At 43.5% G+C, this 20,637-nt stretch overlaps 2 protein-coding genes across 2 annotated transcripts in view; one reads left to right on the top strand and one right to left on the bottom strand.

The window, feature by feature from the left end:
- Positions 1-16,756, top strand: part of kif26ba (kinesin family member 26Ba) — a 116,688-nt gene extending 99,932 nt beyond the window's left edge. Inside the window, 18 exon segments of the mRNA XM_029426042.1 lie at positions 2,024-2,195; positions 2,538-2,876; positions 2,987-3,163; positions 3,352-3,490; positions 3,661-3,913; positions 4,049-4,150; positions 4,399-4,526; positions 4,844-5,023; positions 5,184-5,500; positions 5,991-6,660; positions 7,092-8,014; positions 8,229-8,464; positions 8,597-8,624; positions 8,694-8,839; positions 8,960-9,174; positions 11,213-11,478; positions 13,293-13,443; positions 13,878-16,756. Coding sequence (XP_029281902.1) covers positions 2,024-2,195; positions 2,538-2,876; positions 2,987-3,163; positions 3,352-3,490; positions 3,661-3,913; positions 4,049-4,150; positions 4,399-4,526; positions 4,844-5,023; positions 5,184-5,500; positions 5,991-6,660; positions 7,092-8,014; positions 8,229-8,464; positions 8,597-8,624; positions 8,694-8,839; positions 8,960-9,174; positions 11,213-11,478; positions 13,293-13,443; positions 13,878-14,026 — 4,591 coding nt within the window. The 3' untranslated portion in view covers positions 14,027-16,756.
- A 2,570-nt stretch (positions 16,757-19,326) lies between these two features.
- Positions 19,327-20,637, bottom strand: part of LOC115006478 (histone-lysine N-methyltransferase SMYD3-like) — a 9,688-nt gene continuing 8,377 nt past the window's right edge. Inside the window, exon 3 of the mRNA XM_029428751.1 lies at positions 19,327-20,637. This exon is cut by the window's right edge and continues 658 nt beyond it. The gene's annotated coding sequence lies outside the window, so the exon portion shown is untranslated.

The raw sequence follows: 20,637 nt of genomic DNA, 5'->3' as shown, positions 1-20,637 counted from the left end.
GACCAACTGACTAACTGATCAACTGACTAACTGACCTGACCAACTGACTAACTGACCAACTGACCAACTGACTAACTGACCAACTGACCAACTGATCAACTGACCAACTGATCAACTGACCAACTGACTAACTGACTAACTGATCAACTGACCAACTGACTAACTGATCAACTGACTAACTGACAGTTACAAACAGTCTTTCCTGGGATGTGTCAATATTGGAAGCAATGTTTTCTTAAATCCAGTTTGAGTCCAAGTATTCTGCTGCCTTTCTTTCCTCCCAGTTAAAGATGGAGCCCGTCGCTCAGTGCTTAATTGCTTTTGGGACAGGGTCCCATCCTGCTCTTATAATCCCATTCCTGTTGCACTACTGTTGCTAGGTAACCGGTGATTCTGTCCCAGTTGATCAGTAGACATTTTCGGTGTTTGTTTGTAGCTTCCCGGCTCAAGAAAAAAGTGCAGACACTTGTCTGTAACCACAAAATCAACACTTTGGCTCTTTCCCAAACATGAATCCAAGCGTCTCAGCGTGATGCCAGACAGACAACATTTCAGCCACAACATGCTCAGGGAGACTTAAAGGCTCTTCTCACATTCACTAAACATCAACCTTTCTCATCAGGGACTCTCTGCAGCTCCATGTCCAAAATCAGACCCCTACCATCTGGTTTGCTGTATCCCTCTCCTGGCAAAGTGCCCGCTCCGTCATACAGCTCCCTAATGTTTTCCACTGACACCCCCACTCCTGTAGTGTCTGGAGTCTCTCTGTCATACAAGACACTCCAGGGACACAGTGAGGCGTCCTCCAATGTCCCGTTTGATCATTGCAATTGTTAATATTAGCAAAATAAGCATATAGAAATACCAGCACACTCCAAGTCTAGATTGTCTTCATTTATTTGTTCAGTCATACATGAGTACAAATCTGTGAGTGAAATGTGGCTTATTCAGGTGTGCTCCTAATGTTAGCGTCTTGTATTAATGGTGATCTAGGAATTTCATTTTAGACACGTTTTAATCATAGAGAGCATCATGTTACACACGAAGAAGAAAAAAGGTAATAAATCTGGCACGGGCTGAGAGTTAAGATCTAACCCAACGTCCCCAGCACTTGAATTAACATGCAAATGAATACTTCATGAGTCATGAATTTACCTACATTAATCTCATGGAGATATAGAGATAGTTAAAGAGATAATAGAGGGACAGAGAAGAGGGTTTGGTGAAGCCTGAGGCAGCAAACAGAGAAAGGAAAAAAGAGAGGAGAGGAGTGGAGTAGAGCATCGCTGAGAAAGAGGAGGTCAAGATCGGAGTGTATACATACTTGCGTGTATATCTGTGTGTGTGCATGTGAATGTACACATATGTGTGTGAGACGTGCCTGCAGGCTGTGTTTTTAGAAAAGGGGGACAGCAGTGTGAGGTATTGGGCCACAGAGGAGCTTTCTTCACTGTCAGCCTGCAGGCACAACACACACACACACACACACACACACACACACACACACACACACACACACACACACACACACACACACACACACACACACACACACACACACACACACACGCACACACACACTTCTATGAATGATTGCAGTAGCCCACCCAGGAGAAAATCTTTTCTTAAACACACAGCCTACTTTTACTCTTCCATCTGCTAGCATAATCTCTCTGGGAGATAGATCATCTCCCAATATTAGACTACACAAAATCCAGAGAGCTTTTTCTTTTAGACTGTTAACTTTAGCCTGGAATAGCAACCTTTCATGTGTTTAAGCAGCATTGATACATGTACATAATTAATAATTAGCATTCACTTTGTCTTTTGAATCTTTTAGCTTCATTTATATGAAGATGTTAGCCTTGTGATTTGTCATAATTACATAGACTGTAACCAAGAAGAATTATTAATAATCCTTCGTCAAATATCAGACGCATGGAGGTGTGTGTTTGAAATGTTTGATTGACTGTATTTCCAAAGTGTCTTTAGTGCTCACATGTCAGCATATGTGTGTTACTAGGGACAGCAAGCTGACCATGTTGCTAAGGGAGTCGCTAGGCAACATGAACTGCCGGACCACCATGATTGCTCACATCTCTGCCTCACCCAGAGATTTCTCAGAAACCCTTTCCACCATCCAGATTGCTTCCCGAGTCCTCCGCATGAAAAAGAAGAAAACTAAAGTCACGGTGGTGAGTTTTAATTAAACCTTAATGCTTCATTACAATTGGCAGATAATGTCTCATTAAAGCAAAACTTTAGGTACATTAAATTCAAGATAAAGACAACTGCAGTCACTGGTAAGATGCTCACTTATTGTTCAGCTGAAGAAAAAGGAGTGAAGGTTTAAGAGCTCTATAAATAAAACTGAAGTCAGTTCATACCTTAAAGTGCCAGTCTGTGATAGAAATAGGAATAATTGAATTAAATTAAAGCCCTTATCTTAAATGTGTTACTTGGTGTATGTCCAGGAAGTGTATGGATGTCATCCTTTTCTCTCTTCTTCATCTTGCCTGTCTCGACCCCTTTCTCAGCAATACACGTCCAGCTCCTCTGGAGGCGAGAGCTCCTGCGAGGAGGGTCGCATGCGTCGTCCGACCCACTTGCGACCTTTCCATCACCGCGGTGACACCGACTCTGACCTCCCGTTGCTGCGACTGTCCAGTGACCCTGATGAATATTCGAGCAGCGAGCAGTCATGTGACACGGTGATCTATGTGGGTCCGAATGGAGCTGCGGTGTCAGATAGAGAGCTGACGGACAATGAGGGGCCGCCAGAATTTGTACCAATTATTCCCGCTTTGCTTCGAGGCAAAACAACAGAGCAGCATCAAACACAAAGTCAAAGTCAGGCAGCTGCAGTCCAAAACAAGGTCATTTAAATATATTTACATTTAGAGTCTAGAGACAATCAGCAGTAATCAGAAGAAGGTTTGTTGCAAAGAAACATTAGATGACTCACGTCTCTGTGATCTGTGAACAGGTGCAGCCTCAGCCAGAGGATCAACCCGGTGGCCTCGCTCAGCCTCTGCCTCAGTCCTGTCAGTCCCTGCTTGGGCAGCCATTGGCCCCTGTCCCAGAGGAAGGAGCCGAGTGCCTGAAGTGCAACACATTTGCTGAGCTGCAAGAGAGGCTGGACTGCATTGATGGCAGCGAGGAGGTAGGAAGAGTTCTGTCCCTTTATTATTAAAAGAAAAACAACAACTAAATATACCAGAGAAGAGAAAGAGATTCTGTTTGGCGACATAAGTGGAGAGCATTTCCTTTGTCAACAATCAAATCAAACTATCTCAGGTATTCTGATATGAACAAGGGAGCACTTCTCATCTTTCCTGTCCCTTTGCTCAGGTGGCAAAGTTTCCCTTCGAAGAGGTTTCAGCGAGCAAACCAGGTGCCAAACAAGAGCCATGTCCATCTTCAGCTGTCCCAACATCAGCTCCCTCTGCTCCTGGCTCTGCTGCTGTGTTGGATACAGAAAACAAAACAGGTTAATTCTTTGATTGTATATACTTTATATACATTTTTGAATAAACAAAACTGGCTTTGAATGTGAAAATTGTAGTTCCATAATTCAGCATCAAGTCAAGTCTTGTTTTACAGTTCTTGTAACCTTTGGATGAGGATTTGACAAACATGGTTGTGTCCAACATCCCACAGGCTCTGCATGCGCTGCAGGAGGTGCAGTGCAGCTCTCCTCCTCGACAGTAGCAGCTTCCAGGAGGAGGACCAATGACCAGCAGCTGCAGGATATCAAGGAGGTGGTGGAGGAGGCAGAGCTGGCCCACACCATGATCCACAGCCTGGCTCAGAGTTCTGGTTCCCCTATAGCTACTAGTGCCAGGAGCGTTACAGGAAGCAGCTGCATCACCTCTAACCCCCTGCAGAGGACCAAGAGCTGCCTGCATGACAGGTGAGGATGGGTGGTATTTTAAGATTTATGTGGATCTTATTTAGGGGTAGCACTTACATCCTTACAGATGGTGCTATTAGCCTTTGGAAATTATTTGAGTTTAATTTCTGTTTCCTGTATTTTGTCTCTGAACAGCCATGAGAGTCTGAATATGGGCAGTAACGCTGATGGGAAGGCACGGCCATTAGGATCACCACGCCTTGGCATCGCCAGCCTGACCAAAACCTCAGACTACAGGTAAAGTACACAGACATACTGCATGGGCAATAATGTTGACTGTGGACTTCAGTTTTAATGCAAACAACATTTGAAAGATGTCTCAAAAACCTTAACATAAAATATTTACAAACTTGAATTTCTTGCTAATGTTTTTTTTATTACTTAGTCAAACCGTAAGCAGCAACACATGAGTTGCATGTGTGCTAATAAACAGTCTAGAAAGCACCAAAGATCAGCTAATGTTGGATGCTTGTATTCCTCCTCAGGCCTCCGTCCTCCCCGTCCCAGCGATGTAAAGTGTACACCCAGAAAGGCGTGATACCAGCAACGCCCCCTCTGTCCTCGTATACTCTGGCTCAAGACGGCCAGGGCCCAGAAGCTTTGACCTCAGACAGTATGCATCTTTCTACATCTTTATTTAGAATTAAGTACTTTATTGGTACTGCTCAAGTCTCAATGATGTATGAATGGTCTGTTAATGGGTGACCTTATACGCATCTCCCTCGTGCAGATAATGTTGTTGCTGTTTTATGCCAACACCTTGACATAAATAAAATATAGTCAAATACTGAGTCACTTGTGCAAAACACAGCTTATCATAATAACCAGTGGTTCCAAATTAGCATCATAGTATGAAGCCAATGTCCCTGTAATCTGCACTTGGAAAACAACATTAATTATGGTGCCAAATGTGTGTTTCTGATTCTGCAGACAGTTTGGCTGCAGACAGCGGCCGATCTTCCACAGAGTCCCTGCTGTCCAGGACTTCTCCGGTGGGCATGAGCCCACAAGTCCGAGAGCCAGCTCAGTCTCTGTCTGCCAGCCTGGGATCAGCTGAGACGCTCTGTGACGATGACGTCCCACCGATACCCCTGGACACACACAGAGATGGTGAGTGTCAATCCTATTTTTACACAAGGAGAGGGGGATGAGATGCAAAAATAAGTCATGAGTCATATGCAAAGAAAGGGGAAGAATATTGACGACAAATATAAACGGCTAAGAAACATTTCCACAAATGTGGTTACTTTGCTCTGTCCTTCACTTGCAGCTGCAGGGCCGGCAGTATCTGTAGGATCAGTTGGATCTCTCTTGCTTGGGGAGGATGAACTGGTGTACGCTGTGGTTTCTGGAGGTGACGAGGACCTTGATGTCACAGCTCTCATGGAGACTCAGGGCCTGACCTGTCGTCCAACGAGCATCATCAGCTTCAGAAGCGACTGTGGCTCCGACACTGCCCTCGCCTCGGCCTCTCAATATGTCTGCGCCCCCAGCGGTGCTGCTGAGGCTGGAGCTGTGGAGGATTATCACATGGCTGCAGGTCCTGCAACAACCTCGGGGGTTCCAGACGTTGTTGCGATGGCAGAGGTTAGTGTGACTGACTCGCTTTGCATTTACAGTGACTCAGATCATTTGGCATTTGGATATGTGTCCTAAACTAAAGCTAATAGGAACCAAATACAGAACAATACCCAGCATAACAGAGGCCGTAGACGAGGGTTGTGGGGAAATATGGCTGCCACTGAACACTGATGGGAAATGTTGTCTCATCTAAAAGGACACAGTGAGCCTACCATCTTTTGAAAATCTATTAATCTTGAATCTTTTTATGTAAAAATGGCAGAAAATGCTTTTCTCTGTATATTAAACATCATATTAAACTGACAAAACAAGACATTTAAAGACCTTGGACTGGGATGGACATTTCTCACTATTTTCTGACATTTTATTGATAATTAATCTAGAATATAATCTGCAGATTAATCAATATTGAAAATAAGAATTTGTTGCAGCCCTGTTATCATCACTGTTTTTTTGGATTTCAAGATGACATAACCAATTGAATTGTGTCTTGTAGGTGGCCATGGCCAAGCTGCGGATAGATGGTGAAGCCTGTGGTTCACCCGTCTCCTCCTGGATGAGTGATCTGAGCGTGGGCAGTGAAGCTGACCAGTCTCTCCACAGCTTCAGTCAGTCCCAGAGCCAGCAAGGGGAGGCCCTGGCTGAACCTGAACCCAACCAGAGCCTGTCGTTCGGAGTGGAGGGGCTGGGTGGTTATGAAAGCTGTGGCAGCCCGAGAAGAGGGAGTCTGGAAGGAGAGGTGGTGCTGTCAGAAAACGGGAGTGATAAGGCAACTCCAACCAAAGACAGGCTGAGGAAACTGCCTCCGTCAATGGCTAAAACTAACATCCAAATTCTGGCAGGACCTGGTTACTTCTCTCCCTTCAAGACCACCATCAGTGTGCACCCATGTGTGGCTGTCAAACCCATGGCTATACAGGAACCAACCATCCTCTCTTCACCTACCAAGACCAGCTCAATGAAAGACTCAGGCAAATATAATGCACATCTTTTAGCTTCTATTTCCAGTGAGATGAGCTTTGAAGACCCCTGGTTGAAGCGTGGCATGGAGGAGAGGAAGTCCAGGGAGCTTGTGTGTGAAGTGAAGCCAGAGAAGAGTCACCTCGAGCTTTCAAAGAGCCAGGCTGGAGCTGCGACCGGAGACCTCAGGAGCTTCTGCAGAGAAGGTAAGCGAGGTCTAACGTCAGGCCATATTGGTAAAACTATATAATAACCATCATAAATAAATGGTCAATTTAAATTTATTTAGTTAATTAAACTTTATTTAATAGTTCAATTATAAAGTGTTATTGTCATATCTTTTAGTTTTATGACTACATACAAATACTGCAAGTATCTTCTGAGTCAATCAACTGCACTTCTATAATTAAAGCTACAAGACTGAATGTTTTTGTCGACTTATGGAGTTTGTTTTGCACCCGGCATTTCCTCTGAGTAAGTGGAGGTATTTCCACCTGACAGAGTACACTTTACAGGCCAATCACCTGACCAATAGCCAGTCCGGCCTGATGGTAAAAACAATTAGTTTAAAAGTAAAAGATTTTCAGGATGGAGTTGTAACTATGTTCTTTCTTATTTGCTATTCTTCCATCACCAGGTGGGGATCACGGCAGCTCTAGTTCAGGTGGGGAGATTGTGTCGTCTCCAGATTCCTTTAAGCGAGTGGTGGATGGCTGTGAGATGGTCGCTGTTGTTACCCAGGGAGAATGCCTGACTAGCATCTACAGCACAGATATTCACCGCACTGCCAGTCTTCCTCGCGGCTGGCACCGTCTCAACCGCCACGACGGCTTGGACATTGGAATTGAGTACCGCAATCTTGGCGTCACCACTTCAACTCCATGCAGTCCCCGCGCCACACTTGACCGCCGAGGATCAACTGGGAAACAGGGCTTTTTCTCCCACAGGAAGGGGGGAATCCCACCTCTGCCACCGATAAGGAAGTCCAGCCTCGACCAGAGGAACAGGGCAGTCAGCCCTCTCCACCAACCCAGCCATGGAGTCTCATTACTGGGCAGCTCAGCAGATGATGCAGGTATCACTAGAGAACGAGGCTCCAGCATAGACAGCAGCAGACTCTTCAGCGCCAAGTTGGAACAGCTTGCAAACAGAACCAACTCTCTGGGTCGGGTCCACAGCTCCCACAGTGGTTCCCACCACTATGACTGCTTCTCTCTGGAGAGAGGGGGGAGCCTGAAAGGGGGAGGAGGAGGAGTGAGGGGGGACAGCACAATGCCTCGTACTGGGCGAAGCCTCACCCGTGCTGGATCAGTATCTTCTCCCACTGGAAACACCGGCAGCCCCGGTTTCACAGTTCCAAGCAGCGCTCCACAGTCACCAGCCAAAATTAGCGGCCAGTCGAAGATCTCAGCGGTCAGTAAGCTTCTGATGACCAGCAGCCCCAAGTCCAGGAGTCTGTCTGCATCCAGCACCAAGACTCTGAGCTTCTCCACCAAGTCTTTAAGCCAGGTTTCCAGCCAAGCTTCCAGCCGCAGCTCCAGCCTTCCTCCTAATGGAAAGGTAGGAAGGAATATTTCTTAAGTGAAATGAATGAACACCTGTAAAGTACACGACACAGCTCATCAGATTAGAAGAATCACCCAGTTTTAACAGCAACTGCTTCTTCTTTATGCACTTTTCAGTTTCTACACAAGAAAATCAATGCAAATAATTCAAGCTATCATTGTCTCCGTTTGTCCTTCCATCCACCTAAACCATCGATCTGTTTCCTCAGCCCCAGAGCTCAGTCCAGGGCCCTCCTCCTCCGCAGCAGGGACCCTCCCCTGTATCCTGGTCTACACAGTCTTTGAGTCGAAGTCGAGGGGGAAGCCTGGCAGCCAAGCTGCCTCTCCGGGCTGTCAACGGTCGAATCTCCGAGCTCCTCCAGGGAAGCGCAGGCTCCCGTTCCAGGAGTCATGCCCAGGGAGGGGGCACAGATCCAGTAGAGGAGAGAGGAGTTGGAGGAGCAAGGTTAGTCTGCACGTAAACTTCCATCAGGGACGTCATTCACTCATCTTTATTCTCAACTTTTAACTTAAAAAATGCAAAATGCCATTAAAACCAAGTAAAATGTTGAACTCTTTTATCCTTTCCTGTTCTCAGTGGAGGGGCAGCTGGAGCAGGAAGTGGGGTTAGTGCTGGTGGAGGTGGAGCTGGAGGTGGAGGTGGAGCTGGAGGTGGAGGTGGAGGTGGAGCTGGAGCTGGAGGTGGAGGTGGAGGTGGAAATGGAGCTGGCCAGGGAGAAGAGAAGACAGCAGTGGTCCAAACTCTACCCTCCCCCTACAGCAAGATCACAGCTCCCAGAAAAGCACACCGCTGCAGCAGCGGCCATGCGAGCGACAACAGGTAGAATCTCAAGTTCATTGAAAAATGGCAACATTTTAATTTGTCACAAAATACTTGCTGCTCAAAAAATGTTATGTTTTAATTTGACCTTTAACTGTGATCTCATTCTGCGTCCAACAGCAGCGTACTAAGTGGCGAGCTCCCCCCGGCTATGGGGAAGACAGCATTGTTTTACCACAGTGGAGGTAGCAGTGGCTACGAGAGCATGCTGAGAGACAGCAGCGAGAACACAGGAAGTACGTCCTCTGCTCAGGACTCCCTCAGTGAACACAGCTCAGCCACCACCTCCTCCAGACGGAGCTCCAAGAGCAGCAAGAAGAGCAGAAGCAACACAGGTCACAATTTAAACCTGTTTTGCTTTTTAAATATTGCTTTAATGACATTTCCCTTAATTGGATTATGGAGTCTCATGGACAAGACAGGCATGTACAATTGAGGGGATTGGCTTCCTACTTAATTATATGAGGGGTAAATGTCTTAATCAGTAGAGCTACAACACTCCTTAATTGAAAAAGTCATGAACTTACAAACCCCCTGTGGCAACAAGAGCACAAAGTCAAAGGATAACTGCATTCATGGTTAGTTTAGAATAAATCGTGAACACAATCTCAATGGAAAATGCAAAGATGAGCACTTTTATCCACTTTACCCTGTTCTCAATAAGTGGTGATCTTCCTGCCACTTTCAGAATACACGCTCAGCTTTTCAGCTCTAAAATCGAAATATTTCTTGTGTTATGAAATCTATGGAGGTGAAAGCTTTGACACAATATGATCAGAACACTGCTAAAGCTAAAAAATAAAAAAAGCTATGAAATGAAGATAGAACTGATAGAAATAATTAGAAAGACCGCTATGAACGAGAATCCATTGTTGAAAAAAATCAATGGGTCAGGGAAAAGTGAAGAAAGCTGTGGCTGCAGAAGGAGGTTGCAGGTAGGGAAGGTGACCCTGACCAGTCATCTGTGAAATGGTAACGGGAATCTGCTGGTGTGGGCTGTAATGAATATATATTCACCAGAACAGCACACTGAGAGGCTGCTAATGTGCCCGCCAAATTACACTCCACTGGTTAACCATGAGGATGGATATGTGCATAAAATCAGATTGGACAGAGGCTGCACTTCCCGGTGTGTGTCTGATTATTAATTGAAATTGGAGTAACCCTTTCCATCCATGTGTGTAGGATGCAGCGTCTGCAAAGTCTGGATTTACTCTCGTTTTCCTTTTAACCACAACTTATTCTGCGCTTCAAAGAAAGTTACCTCTGTCAAACTGTCACAAGAAGACACAAAGGATTATATTCTGTTGTTGCCCGTGTTCAAGATGGATATAATTCTGTCCCAATTCAGGCAGACAGAATATATATATATATATATATATATATATAGAAAAAAGAAAGGACAGATGTGACAGACTGAAGCATCGTGTGAAGATGTTAGAGCGACCAACATTTTAATCACATCTCCAGCTGAGTCTGCCTTCGTGCTTGATTTCCATTAGATTGGATTCACTAACGCTCTCCCAAATTTTCTTCCATGTCTGTACCTCTCATCTATTTTCTATCATCTATTCCTCTCCCCCTGCACCTCCTCCACCCTGCAGACCCTCATTCTTTCTCTGTCCTCTTATATTCCGCTTCCTACTACATAATGAAACACTAATGTTGCTGCTTGACCTTTCTGTGCCACGATGAGACCAAAAGACAGCTGCAACCTTATTAAAATCCCCCATTTCTCTCTCCCTCACACACCTCATCTCTCAGCTCCTGGTGAATCTGATAACTCTCATTCCTACATGGCTGGCAATTTCTATGCAAAGCGTGTGTGCATGTATGAGTGTGTGTGGTCATTGCAGCGTAGTGGGCAGATTAGAGAGTGACCTGCTGCTCTTATCTGTGAGCTTCATGAACTGAGACTAAACTTTTTATCTGATTCAAGTTCCCTTTCTGCTTTTTCAATCACTCAATACTGTTATTGTGTCCCTTCTTCCTCTACCACCCATGATGTCTTTTCTCATCTTAAAATATTCTGCATGTCCTAACTTCCTGTGTGGGTGCTGTAATGTAGTTCAGTAGTAGCAATAAAAGCTAACTGAGTGTCAAGCTAAGCTATGCTAAAGCTGTGTGTATGGTGTAGCATACGTGTTTATGGTTGAAATGGGTATTTGGTCAGTTAAAGGAAGGAGTTTCCCTAAAAGATTAGCTAATGCATAAATGCACAACTCACTACAATGCATCACTTGTAGAACACTTTTTACATGTATAGAGCAGTGTTGAAATAAGCATTGAAGAATACTCAGTAAATGAATAAGAGGGTTGAAGGCGACAGTTGTAAACACTATTTTGTTGTCCTTGTCTAATTTGTTCTTTCAGGCCTCCAGCGTCGTCGTCTGATCCCTGCTCTGACCTTGGACTCTTCCTCCTCCTCACCCTCTCACCGCTCCTCCAAACAGGCCGTCACCTCCTCTTCTTCATCCTCCTCCAGCCCAGGTGCATGCTGGGTAGATGGCCCACTGGGGCCCCCAACTCCCTCGAACCTCCGGGGTGCGACTGCAACGACGGAAACCTTCGAGATCAAGGTGTACGAGATAGATGACGTCGAGCGACTGCAGAAGAGGAGAGACAAAGGAGGGAGCAAGGTGAGATAGAGAAAGGAGGCGGGTGAGGCATGGGTGAGAGGAGGGAAGGAGAGACGAACCTGAGCTACACGGCAGCTGTATCATTGAGAAGGATGCACTTTAACAATAACGAGTTCCAACTGGACCACATTTAAGATGTTGGGCTTCAGTTTGTAAAGGGATTCAAGTGCAGAGAGAATGTTTCCAATCTCCTCTAAATATGATTATTCACATAAAACATAGTTTCCCCACAATGTTGTGGATGTAGTAAGATGTTAGTTTAACCAGAGGTTGTTTTCACCAGCTGTACAGGTAAAGAATGGTATATATAGGTTTATATAGCGCTTTACAACACGTCAGCATTCACACAGAGTCAGTAGCTACCATACAAGGTGCACATCAGCTCGTCAGTAGTGATAACCATTCACACACCGTTGGCCAGGCCATCGGGAGCAATTTGGGGTTCAGTATCTTGCCCAAGGACACTTTGACATGCTGACTGCAGGGGCTGGGGATCGCACCACCGACCTCCCGATCAGTGGACGACCAGTCTACCTGAGCCACAGCCAAAGAAGGCTGTGAGGTCTTTAAGAGCCTCCCCAGTATTTATTTGTGGTGCTAAACCTAAGTTCATGAAGTTCCAGCGTTGAATACCCAAAGGTAAAAACATAGCACACACCCAGACAAAGTAGACTCATCTCAATCACACCAATTCTTTCTGACCATGTAGAACACACATGCTAACGTTTCGAAACGGCTGCATCATCAAAGCATCAGAACAAAGGAGGCAAAGACAGCAGGTACGGATCAGATTAAAATCCCCCTCCACAAGTAAAACAAAACTCATTCACATACAGTAGGGCTGAAGTGAGGTAAAATTGTAAAATGGTCAAATAAGGCTCGGGAATGGCGGAAACGGAGGGAGAACGAGAGTGTAACAGTGTGTATTTGGATACAAGAGTGAGAAAGAAAGGAAAGGGTTAAAGAAAGTATAAAGTGTGTGAGGAGAATATACCGTAAGGTGGCAGGGAGAGGGAGAATGAGGAATGGTGTGCGGAGAGAATCCAAGAAAGTGGAAAGCCAAAGCTCAGAGAAAGAGGCCCAGAGGGCAGCAGGCATATTGCACTTGATGTCAAAGAAGTGTATTTGATGAATAATAGTTGTGGGAGACATTAAAAAGTAATATGTGTTCGGTTGGACACTGTTGATGGAGGAGGAAGCATAGGATCTAAGGAGTAAGAGCTACTGTATTGTATGTGTGAATGAGTTTTTGTGTTTTTAAATACAACAGTAAGGATTTTCACAAGATATATGACTCTACATTAGCGCTACATTCTGTTTGAATAGTGAGCTTTTCCTTTCAATAAATCTACATTTTATTTCCCTCTGTGTCACTTCATTTTTTAGACATTATTCACTTTTATTATTCCCCAGGTGTCGCAGGATACAGAATACAGAGTGCGTCTGTGAAACTCATAGAATTGTTGCAAATGAATGCATGGTGCAGGTTTTTGTGTTTCAACTCTTAAACCTTTATGTATTCAGGGAAGGGAGAATGTGAGCTTTGGGAAAGAGGGTGAGAGAGAAAACCATGAAATATAGATTTTCCCTACAGCAGGCCGTAAGAAAGCCACTTAACCCCCGACTGCTCCAGTGAAGCCGCTCAGCACTCGACTGCGGTCACACTGAGGGTCGATGAGGTGTGAACATGTGCAACTGTGTGAATGTTAAGCAGGCTGCTGCTGAAAGACAGCCACATGCGTTTCACAAACACACTCCTCCCGATTGATAAAGGTGAATACAATCCATATCTGTCCTCTCTCTGTGTGTGTCAGGAGGTGGTGTACGTCAGCGCCAAGCTCCGTCTGTTGGAAAACCGTCAGCAGAGAATCATCGAAGTCAGAGCCAAGTACCAGGGTCTGAAGAAGGAGCTGGAACAAACCAAACAGCACCTGATGCTGGAGCCGCACAAATGGACCACTGAATGTGAGTAGGACTGTGTGTGTGTGTGTGTGTGTGTGTGTGTGTGTGTGTGTGTGTGTGTGTGTGTGTGTGTGTGTGTGTGTAGGCATTGTATTATTTATTTATTTTTAAAAACTTCACTCAAACAGGAGAAAAAAAAAGTGCATTTGTGTTTGAGACTATTTCCAGCTGCAGATTAACACAGTTGGAGCTGTAGTGAGTTATTTATGGCAGCAGGTGGATGTGAGATCAAATCAAAAATAGTGCCTGTGTTCATTATAATGAGGAAATATGTCACTCAGTGCAACAGTGTGACTCATTGATGTGAGGGAATAATATGAGGTGTTGGGTACACAATGTCGTGATACTTGCTAGTGGGATCAATTAATAATAAAATGAGTTAGATACTCACAAACAAAGTGTCATTTTTATAGCTTTACCTTTCTCTCCATGTTCAGTTGAGCTCCAGCAGGCCTACGAAGTGGACTCACTGGAGTATTTGGAAGCTCTGGAGACGGTGACGGACAAACTGGAGACCAGAGTCAACTTCTGCAAAGCCCACCTCATGATGATCACCTGCTTCGACGTGTCCTCCAGACATCGGTAGACAGATGGAGGGATGGAGAGCTGGAGGACGGAGAGAGGCAGACACACATCTGGACTCAATTAGAAATCAACATTTGGACCCCTTTGCCCACCGATTAATCAAACACCTTTAGAAAATATCTCCTGAACAAAGATGGACTGGATAGATGGAAGGAGGGATACAGGGATGGGTTGACCACTTTGACCCTGCATGTCATCCTCATGTCTCCTCCAGATGTAAGTAGGCAGAAGGACAGATGGACGGAGAGATGGAGGGATAAAAGAAATGGAGATATATAGAGATATTTAACAGGCCAACAGATTTTCTTTTGCTCGGGGCTTGGAAAACAACCTCAGAACTCAGACTTTGAACGGCATCTATTGAACGGGCAGAAGGCTCCGAGTCTGAAAAGAAACATCAAACACAACCAAGAGAAGGGAACAATTAGACTGCAGAGAAACGTCTTAAACTGAGTCGAACATTTAGGAATGTATGGAGAGGAGAGGAGTCAAGAGAGGGGAAAAGAACCTGCCATTTTTTAAACAAATGAAAAACAAATTTCTCATCTCCCATCATTTTAGAAGAGCACTTTTTAGAGTTGAGAGCCATTAGAGTGCTGACTGCAGCGTGGCCTGGGATTGCTGTGGAGTCGATGAAAGAGACTGACCAAGAGAAAGACAGGAGGACAAAGAAAAATGATTTAGATAAGTGCCTTGTGAACATTTCAACAATACCAATTCTATTTCTCTCTGAATTTGTGTACTTGCAGTAAGTATGGTGCTAGCGTAGAAAAAAAGACCACAGAAGATCAGTGTCCTTGGAAAATCTTTGAATTTACAACCATTTCTGAACGTGATGTTGTTCTGCGGGTCAATGTTTCCCCGTATAACGCTGTACGTTTGAATGGTCTTTGGTGAGACATGACACTAAATTTAAACTTGGATCCCTAACTAAAGAAGACCTACAGAGCATGGAGACAAACAAGTCTTCTTTAAAAACTAAAACGTTACAAGGACCAAAAGAAAACATTAGAAGATGATTTTTCAAGGACACATGTGTAATGTGTGTTTAAACAAAGAGAAAAAGAGTTTCTTGTGCGGTTGTTTTTGACTTTACCCACAAACACAGCACATCTGAATTTTGACCCTCTGGGGCTTACATACAGCATGTTTCCCCTCAGACAGATGTGATGGCTTTTTCATGTTCACAAAGCAATGAAACGTCTGAGTCACACAGGAGAGGAAATGAAAATGTTTCCTCTCTGATCCAGTGTTAAGTACATCCATCGATTGACTTGACCGTCAGACTGACTGACACGCAGACCGTCTGTTATTTGTATCCGTGTTGTTCTGCTCTATTCTAGAAGAAACTGAATGATTCGTCAATGTGTGTGTTTTATATTAAGGTATCCTTTTTTTATTTGAGTGCAATGGGACCACGTAGAGACTATGTATGATAGCAAGAGAATGGAAATAGGTAGATAGAGTAAATTGTGAGGAAGGTACAGGATAAGCCTTTTTATAAACAGTGTTAAAATGTCCTTTTTAAGGCCTGTGTTATTGGAACAAAGTTGTGAGTTTAAACTGGAAATACTTACTTGGGACTACGATTATAGTCACAAATGGGCTCTTTAAATAGTTCAAAAGAACAATTAAAAGATATATATATATATAAAAGGACTGAAAGAGAAGTAAAGAAAGAAAAGGATGATGACCAAATTAAGAGGCATAGATCTCTGCCTGGTTCCATTTGTTTTGGACGGTTAGCGACACTTAAGATTTGTTAATATTATTATCTATGGTGCTTGAGATGTTTATGATCTAAATGTTTGTACAAATATAAATATATGAAAGAGCCCGTTTTCCCTCTGAAATACAGAACAATATCCTTCGAATGCTTCTTCTACATCGCTGCCATCACGTCTGTTTTTCGCGACCCCTCTCCCTCCGAATGCCTTTTGCCCAGCAGGCAGAGAGCATTCTGGGAGATCCCGTTTTGTTGTCCGAGAGGTAAAAAGAGGAACAGGCACCGACTGTAATGATATTTGTCAAACGCGTCGTAGTGCTAAATGTATCTTTATCCTAAGAGAACTCAGTTGTGATCTTTTCCAGTGGACTGAGAGAGAAACAGGAAATGACTTGTAAGGTTTTGATCTTCTCACGGCGGTCAATAATGTCATTCATGTCATGTGGTGGACGACTGCTGTGACAACCACGAGATAATCTAGCGGGAAATGACCCCAGAAACTGAGTTGCTTTAGACAGACTGGACCTAAGAAGCGTTTTCAGATGACCTGCGACCTCTCTGAACGCTTCCTGTTTTAATCTCCCAGATCACCCGGCCAGTCATGAATGAAGGTTTATTTATTTGAGTCGCTTACTTAATGTTCTTATTTATTTACACCTTATGATCTTAAAAGTTACTATGCATTTAAGAAAAAAATAACTGTACATACTTTGCTGAGCCCATGTCATATATAAATATAAATACTGTACACATATCATATATACGCTCATTTTTATTTTATATATTTTCCGTTGATTTTGTTTGCTCCTGTTGTTCCTGTTGGAGATTTTAATGGGTTTTGGGTTTCCTAAAACATTCACATGCAGGGTATGTGGTTTCAGACCAAAATGAAGGTACATCTTTTACATGTGAAGAAGAAAACAGTATTCGACAGTATTATCTACAGCCTTGTGTCATTAGCAGTGGATGTTTTGGGAACCCCAACCTCTGGTTTAGTTAAATGGCCTCTACTTGTCTCCAGATTTAAGATGCTATGTGTGAGGTTCTGTCCTTGATGAGTCACTGCCAAATCTACTGTGGAATCGCTTTATAATTCTAGCAATAATTGTGACAAACGCCTGAGGTTTTAATGGCCCCATATTGTTTATAGCTTATATAATAGTCGCCGTAAACCTTTCAGGAATAAAGGTTCCTTTCTTATCAGAGGCAACCGTGCTAAAAGGGATGCACTCATCGTCAGGTGCTTTAAATATAATTATTCACAAAATGGCATCTGGTAAATCAGGTTGTAGGGCAAAACAACAACAAGCACACAGTCTAATGAACACATTGATGTATGTGCTGTTACGTGTTTCGCTGGAGTGTTAAAGAATTATAATGTGTTATTTGGAAATCTGACACAAAGCATCTTTAAGTTCTTAAGCAGTATTGTGTGTTAAAGTCTGGGTCAGACCACATTTTCCAGAAACTACTTGTATCTGTAGACAGTTAGTTGGAACATCTCTACTTAACAGTTTGTGTGTTAAAGTTCTGATAAGTAGAGGAACGAGTTAATTACCAGCGTTACGACACAAACCTGTGAATGTGTCAGATTTTCACCGTGTGTCGTTTCCTACGATTCAAGACTGCGATCATAATGTCCTCTACAGATTTACTGTTTTTGAGAAATGTGGTCGGACACATTGTGTTGATGGAAGAGCAAGATGGAGGGATGTAAATAAAGAAATGTATTGAAAGAGTTTCACATCTATTATTCATTCTTTGAAGGCAGAACAGTCAACAAAGTAGCAGCCAGACGTCCGGCATGCAGCCCCGTCCCAAACCATATTGAATGCGCACATTTAGCATTATGATTCAAACACATCATAAATGTCAAAGGTAAACTGGATACATAGCTGAGAGGCAGCCGATAGATGGCTCCATACAGTGACATATAAATAAATATATATATATGTAATTATATATACATATATTAACATGTATATGAATGTCAATATGTACTTATATGTCGCTATGTATGGAGCCATCCATATACATATACATAAAATGTAAGTTTAATTCATATCAATCTGATGGTGATGTTAAGATGAAGCCGATAACTGCAGAACGTGCAGCTCCTTGCTCAGTTCACAGCTTAACAACTGGAATATATAAAATTAGGTTTTATCTCACATTTTAATAACTTCTTTCAATAAGAAGGAACTAAAGTACATTTTCAGCCATGTCCTCTATTATGTTTTCTACATCACCTAGTATTGGTTTTGGGGTTCCTCTTGTGCATGTGCAGCAGTGAAATGGATTCAATATGAGTTATGAAGAGGGATCAAATGTGCGCACATCCAGGCAAAGACACTCAGGTGCGAGACAAGAAATACTTAACTGAAGGGCACAAAGGACGTCTGCACACTATTAGACTCCAAATAAAAAGTGCATTCCTCTTTTCCTCCTGGATCTTGTAGATGGAAAAGTTGGCTTGAAAAGAGAAATAAAGGATTTACTTGGAGCCTCCTATAAGATCTCCTTTGTGCTCTAAGACACGAGTGAAGGAAGCTAACGATTGAGATTAAAGATTCGTTCTAAAAGGACATATCCACGCAACAAGGACCCCAACTCTGTCACAAGGACTGCTGGTATGAATCATTACCACATGATATTCTCATTTGCTAATTAATTTAAGCTAGCTTTTCTAAAAGGGAAATATATGAGATCATACATTACACTCCCAAACCTCAAGGAAGTGTTAGGCTCTTACATTGTGTGTGTTATGTACCACTATGTCAATTAGTTTCTAAAGTGTGTGTGTGTGTGTGTGTGTGGTGTGTGTGTGTGTGTGTGTGTGTGTGTGTGTGTGTACCTTCAGAAGCCTGTAGGCAGCTTCCTAGGTGACATATTGCCCTGTTGAGCCTGCTTTGATCACCAACGCACAGCAGGGAACAGGAAGGAGGCAAAGGAAGGAATGGCAGAGAGCGGGAGAGAATAGATGAGAAAAGAGAGGATAATAAAGGTGGCAAAAAGGAAATGCAGGGAAAGCCGGAGACAAGGGAGAAAGAATAGGAGTAAAGGATTACATTTTAGAAGAGAGAGACGGTGTGGAAGAGCTGATACGGTGCAGGAGAAATAAGATGGGTGAGGTTCGGGAGGACTAAATAGGCGAGAGAGAGTTTAATTTCCTGCCCTGGATAGTTAAGACTAATTTCCTCGCTGTAACGTTCCCTGTTGTTGTTGCTGCAGCTGAGATTGGTACCTAATTTGATAATTGTTAGGTCCACTTAGCCTTTGTCTTGTAGTAATCTTGTTTTATACAAGTTAATCTTCCTGGTAGTTTTCCTCTCTGACTGCGTAAAATAGCCTTTTGTAATCAGGTGCTGGAATGGATTCAGACCACTTTAATATGAGCTCTGAAATCACACTTTACTCCAAGGTTCAAGGTTAATTCTTAACTTCTGTAATGAAGTAGAACATGTATTTGTTTATCCCGCTTACCTCTTATCTCTCTCCTAGTATTAGAAACAGGATAGGAAAGTCAAAATACGACTTGACGATGGAGCTAAATGAGAGTTAAGTGGAAACCAAAATGATTACAATGATGTCATATTTATTGGCAATCCATCCAATAGTTATTGAGACATTTCCCTCCAAACAACAAATGTCAACCACATTTCTGCACAAGCTGTAAAGTCAGGAGGAGTGATTCTCTGGGGACCATGAAGGTTTGTGCCACATTTCATGACAAGTCTGGAGCAAAGTGTTGGACCAACAGACCGACTGACAGGCAGGCGAACATCCCCAGAGCCGTGTCGCTAACCCGGCTAAAGTCCTTACAAAAGAAACAAGCAACTTTCAGCTCAACAAGGGTTCATAGCAAAGTTTAAATGTGTCCTGGGAGCTACAATAGAGGCAGTCACTACAATATAATCAGCGCACAATAAGAATAGACGGACGTGAAGATACAGAGGAGGGAGGGAGACAGAGAGTGAGAGATGATAGCAAGGAGAGTGTCAAAGTGAGGTGGTTCAGGGGGAGACAGAGAGGAGGAGTGTCTCCGAAATAACAGGGAAAATTGAAATTGGGGGAAAGCAAATGGCAGGAGGGTGAGCGAATGAAGACGGGTTCCTCTTTGTGATTGGCTCAGGCTGCCTGCAGAGACATGCAGCGAGAGAGCGACACCGATGAATAGTGATTTTAATTTGAAAGCCTATGGGGAGTGAGAGAGACAGAAAATGGGGCAGAGACAGCGAGTGACAGAGAGGGGGGAGACGGAGGGTTATGCTTAAGCGATAGTAAATCTAATTTGATAGCAGTTAAGAGGTAAGAGGGGAGAAAGGGAGAGGGTGAGGGACGGAAAGCAACAGAGCAACTAAAGTGAGTAATGGAGGTAGGAACAGAAGTATTGTAGAGCAGGACAGACGTCCACAGAGCATTCAGTCACCAGTTTCATTACCGCACGACTCCATTCAATCTTCACATTCAGTTCATTTCATTATTCAAGATGAAATTAATGAAAGCCTTTTCTTTTTTTCTTCCACACATATGAAGAGGGATATTAAAAGGAGCGGTAACTTCTGTCATTTTGTAATTATTGTTTAGAATTATTCAACTTTTTTTACGCCGAATAATCTTGAACAGAGAAAAGTTTACTCCAGGACAAATGATGGATTTGTGGTTTCTAACATGTTGACTTAGTTGCATTAAAGCAAAACCTTTTAGAAACATAACCATCACACACACACACACACACACACACACACACACACAGGGTTCCCCTCTGAGGGGAAATGCCGTCATTAGTTTGCTAACGATAGACTTTGGGGATTAACATGGGAAGTGTGTGTGTGTGAGAAACTCATCACCACATTCCATCATAGACACACTCTGGGCTTAACTTG

This window comes from Cottoperca gobio, chromosome 3, assembly GCF_900634415.1.
Source record: "Cottoperca gobio chromosome 3, fCotGob3.1, whole genome shotgun sequence".
Taxonomy (NCBI): Eukaryota; Metazoa; Chordata; class Actinopteri; order Perciformes; family Bovichtidae; genus Cottoperca; species Cottoperca gobio.
This window is presented reverse-complemented; position numbering and strand designations above follow the sequence as displayed.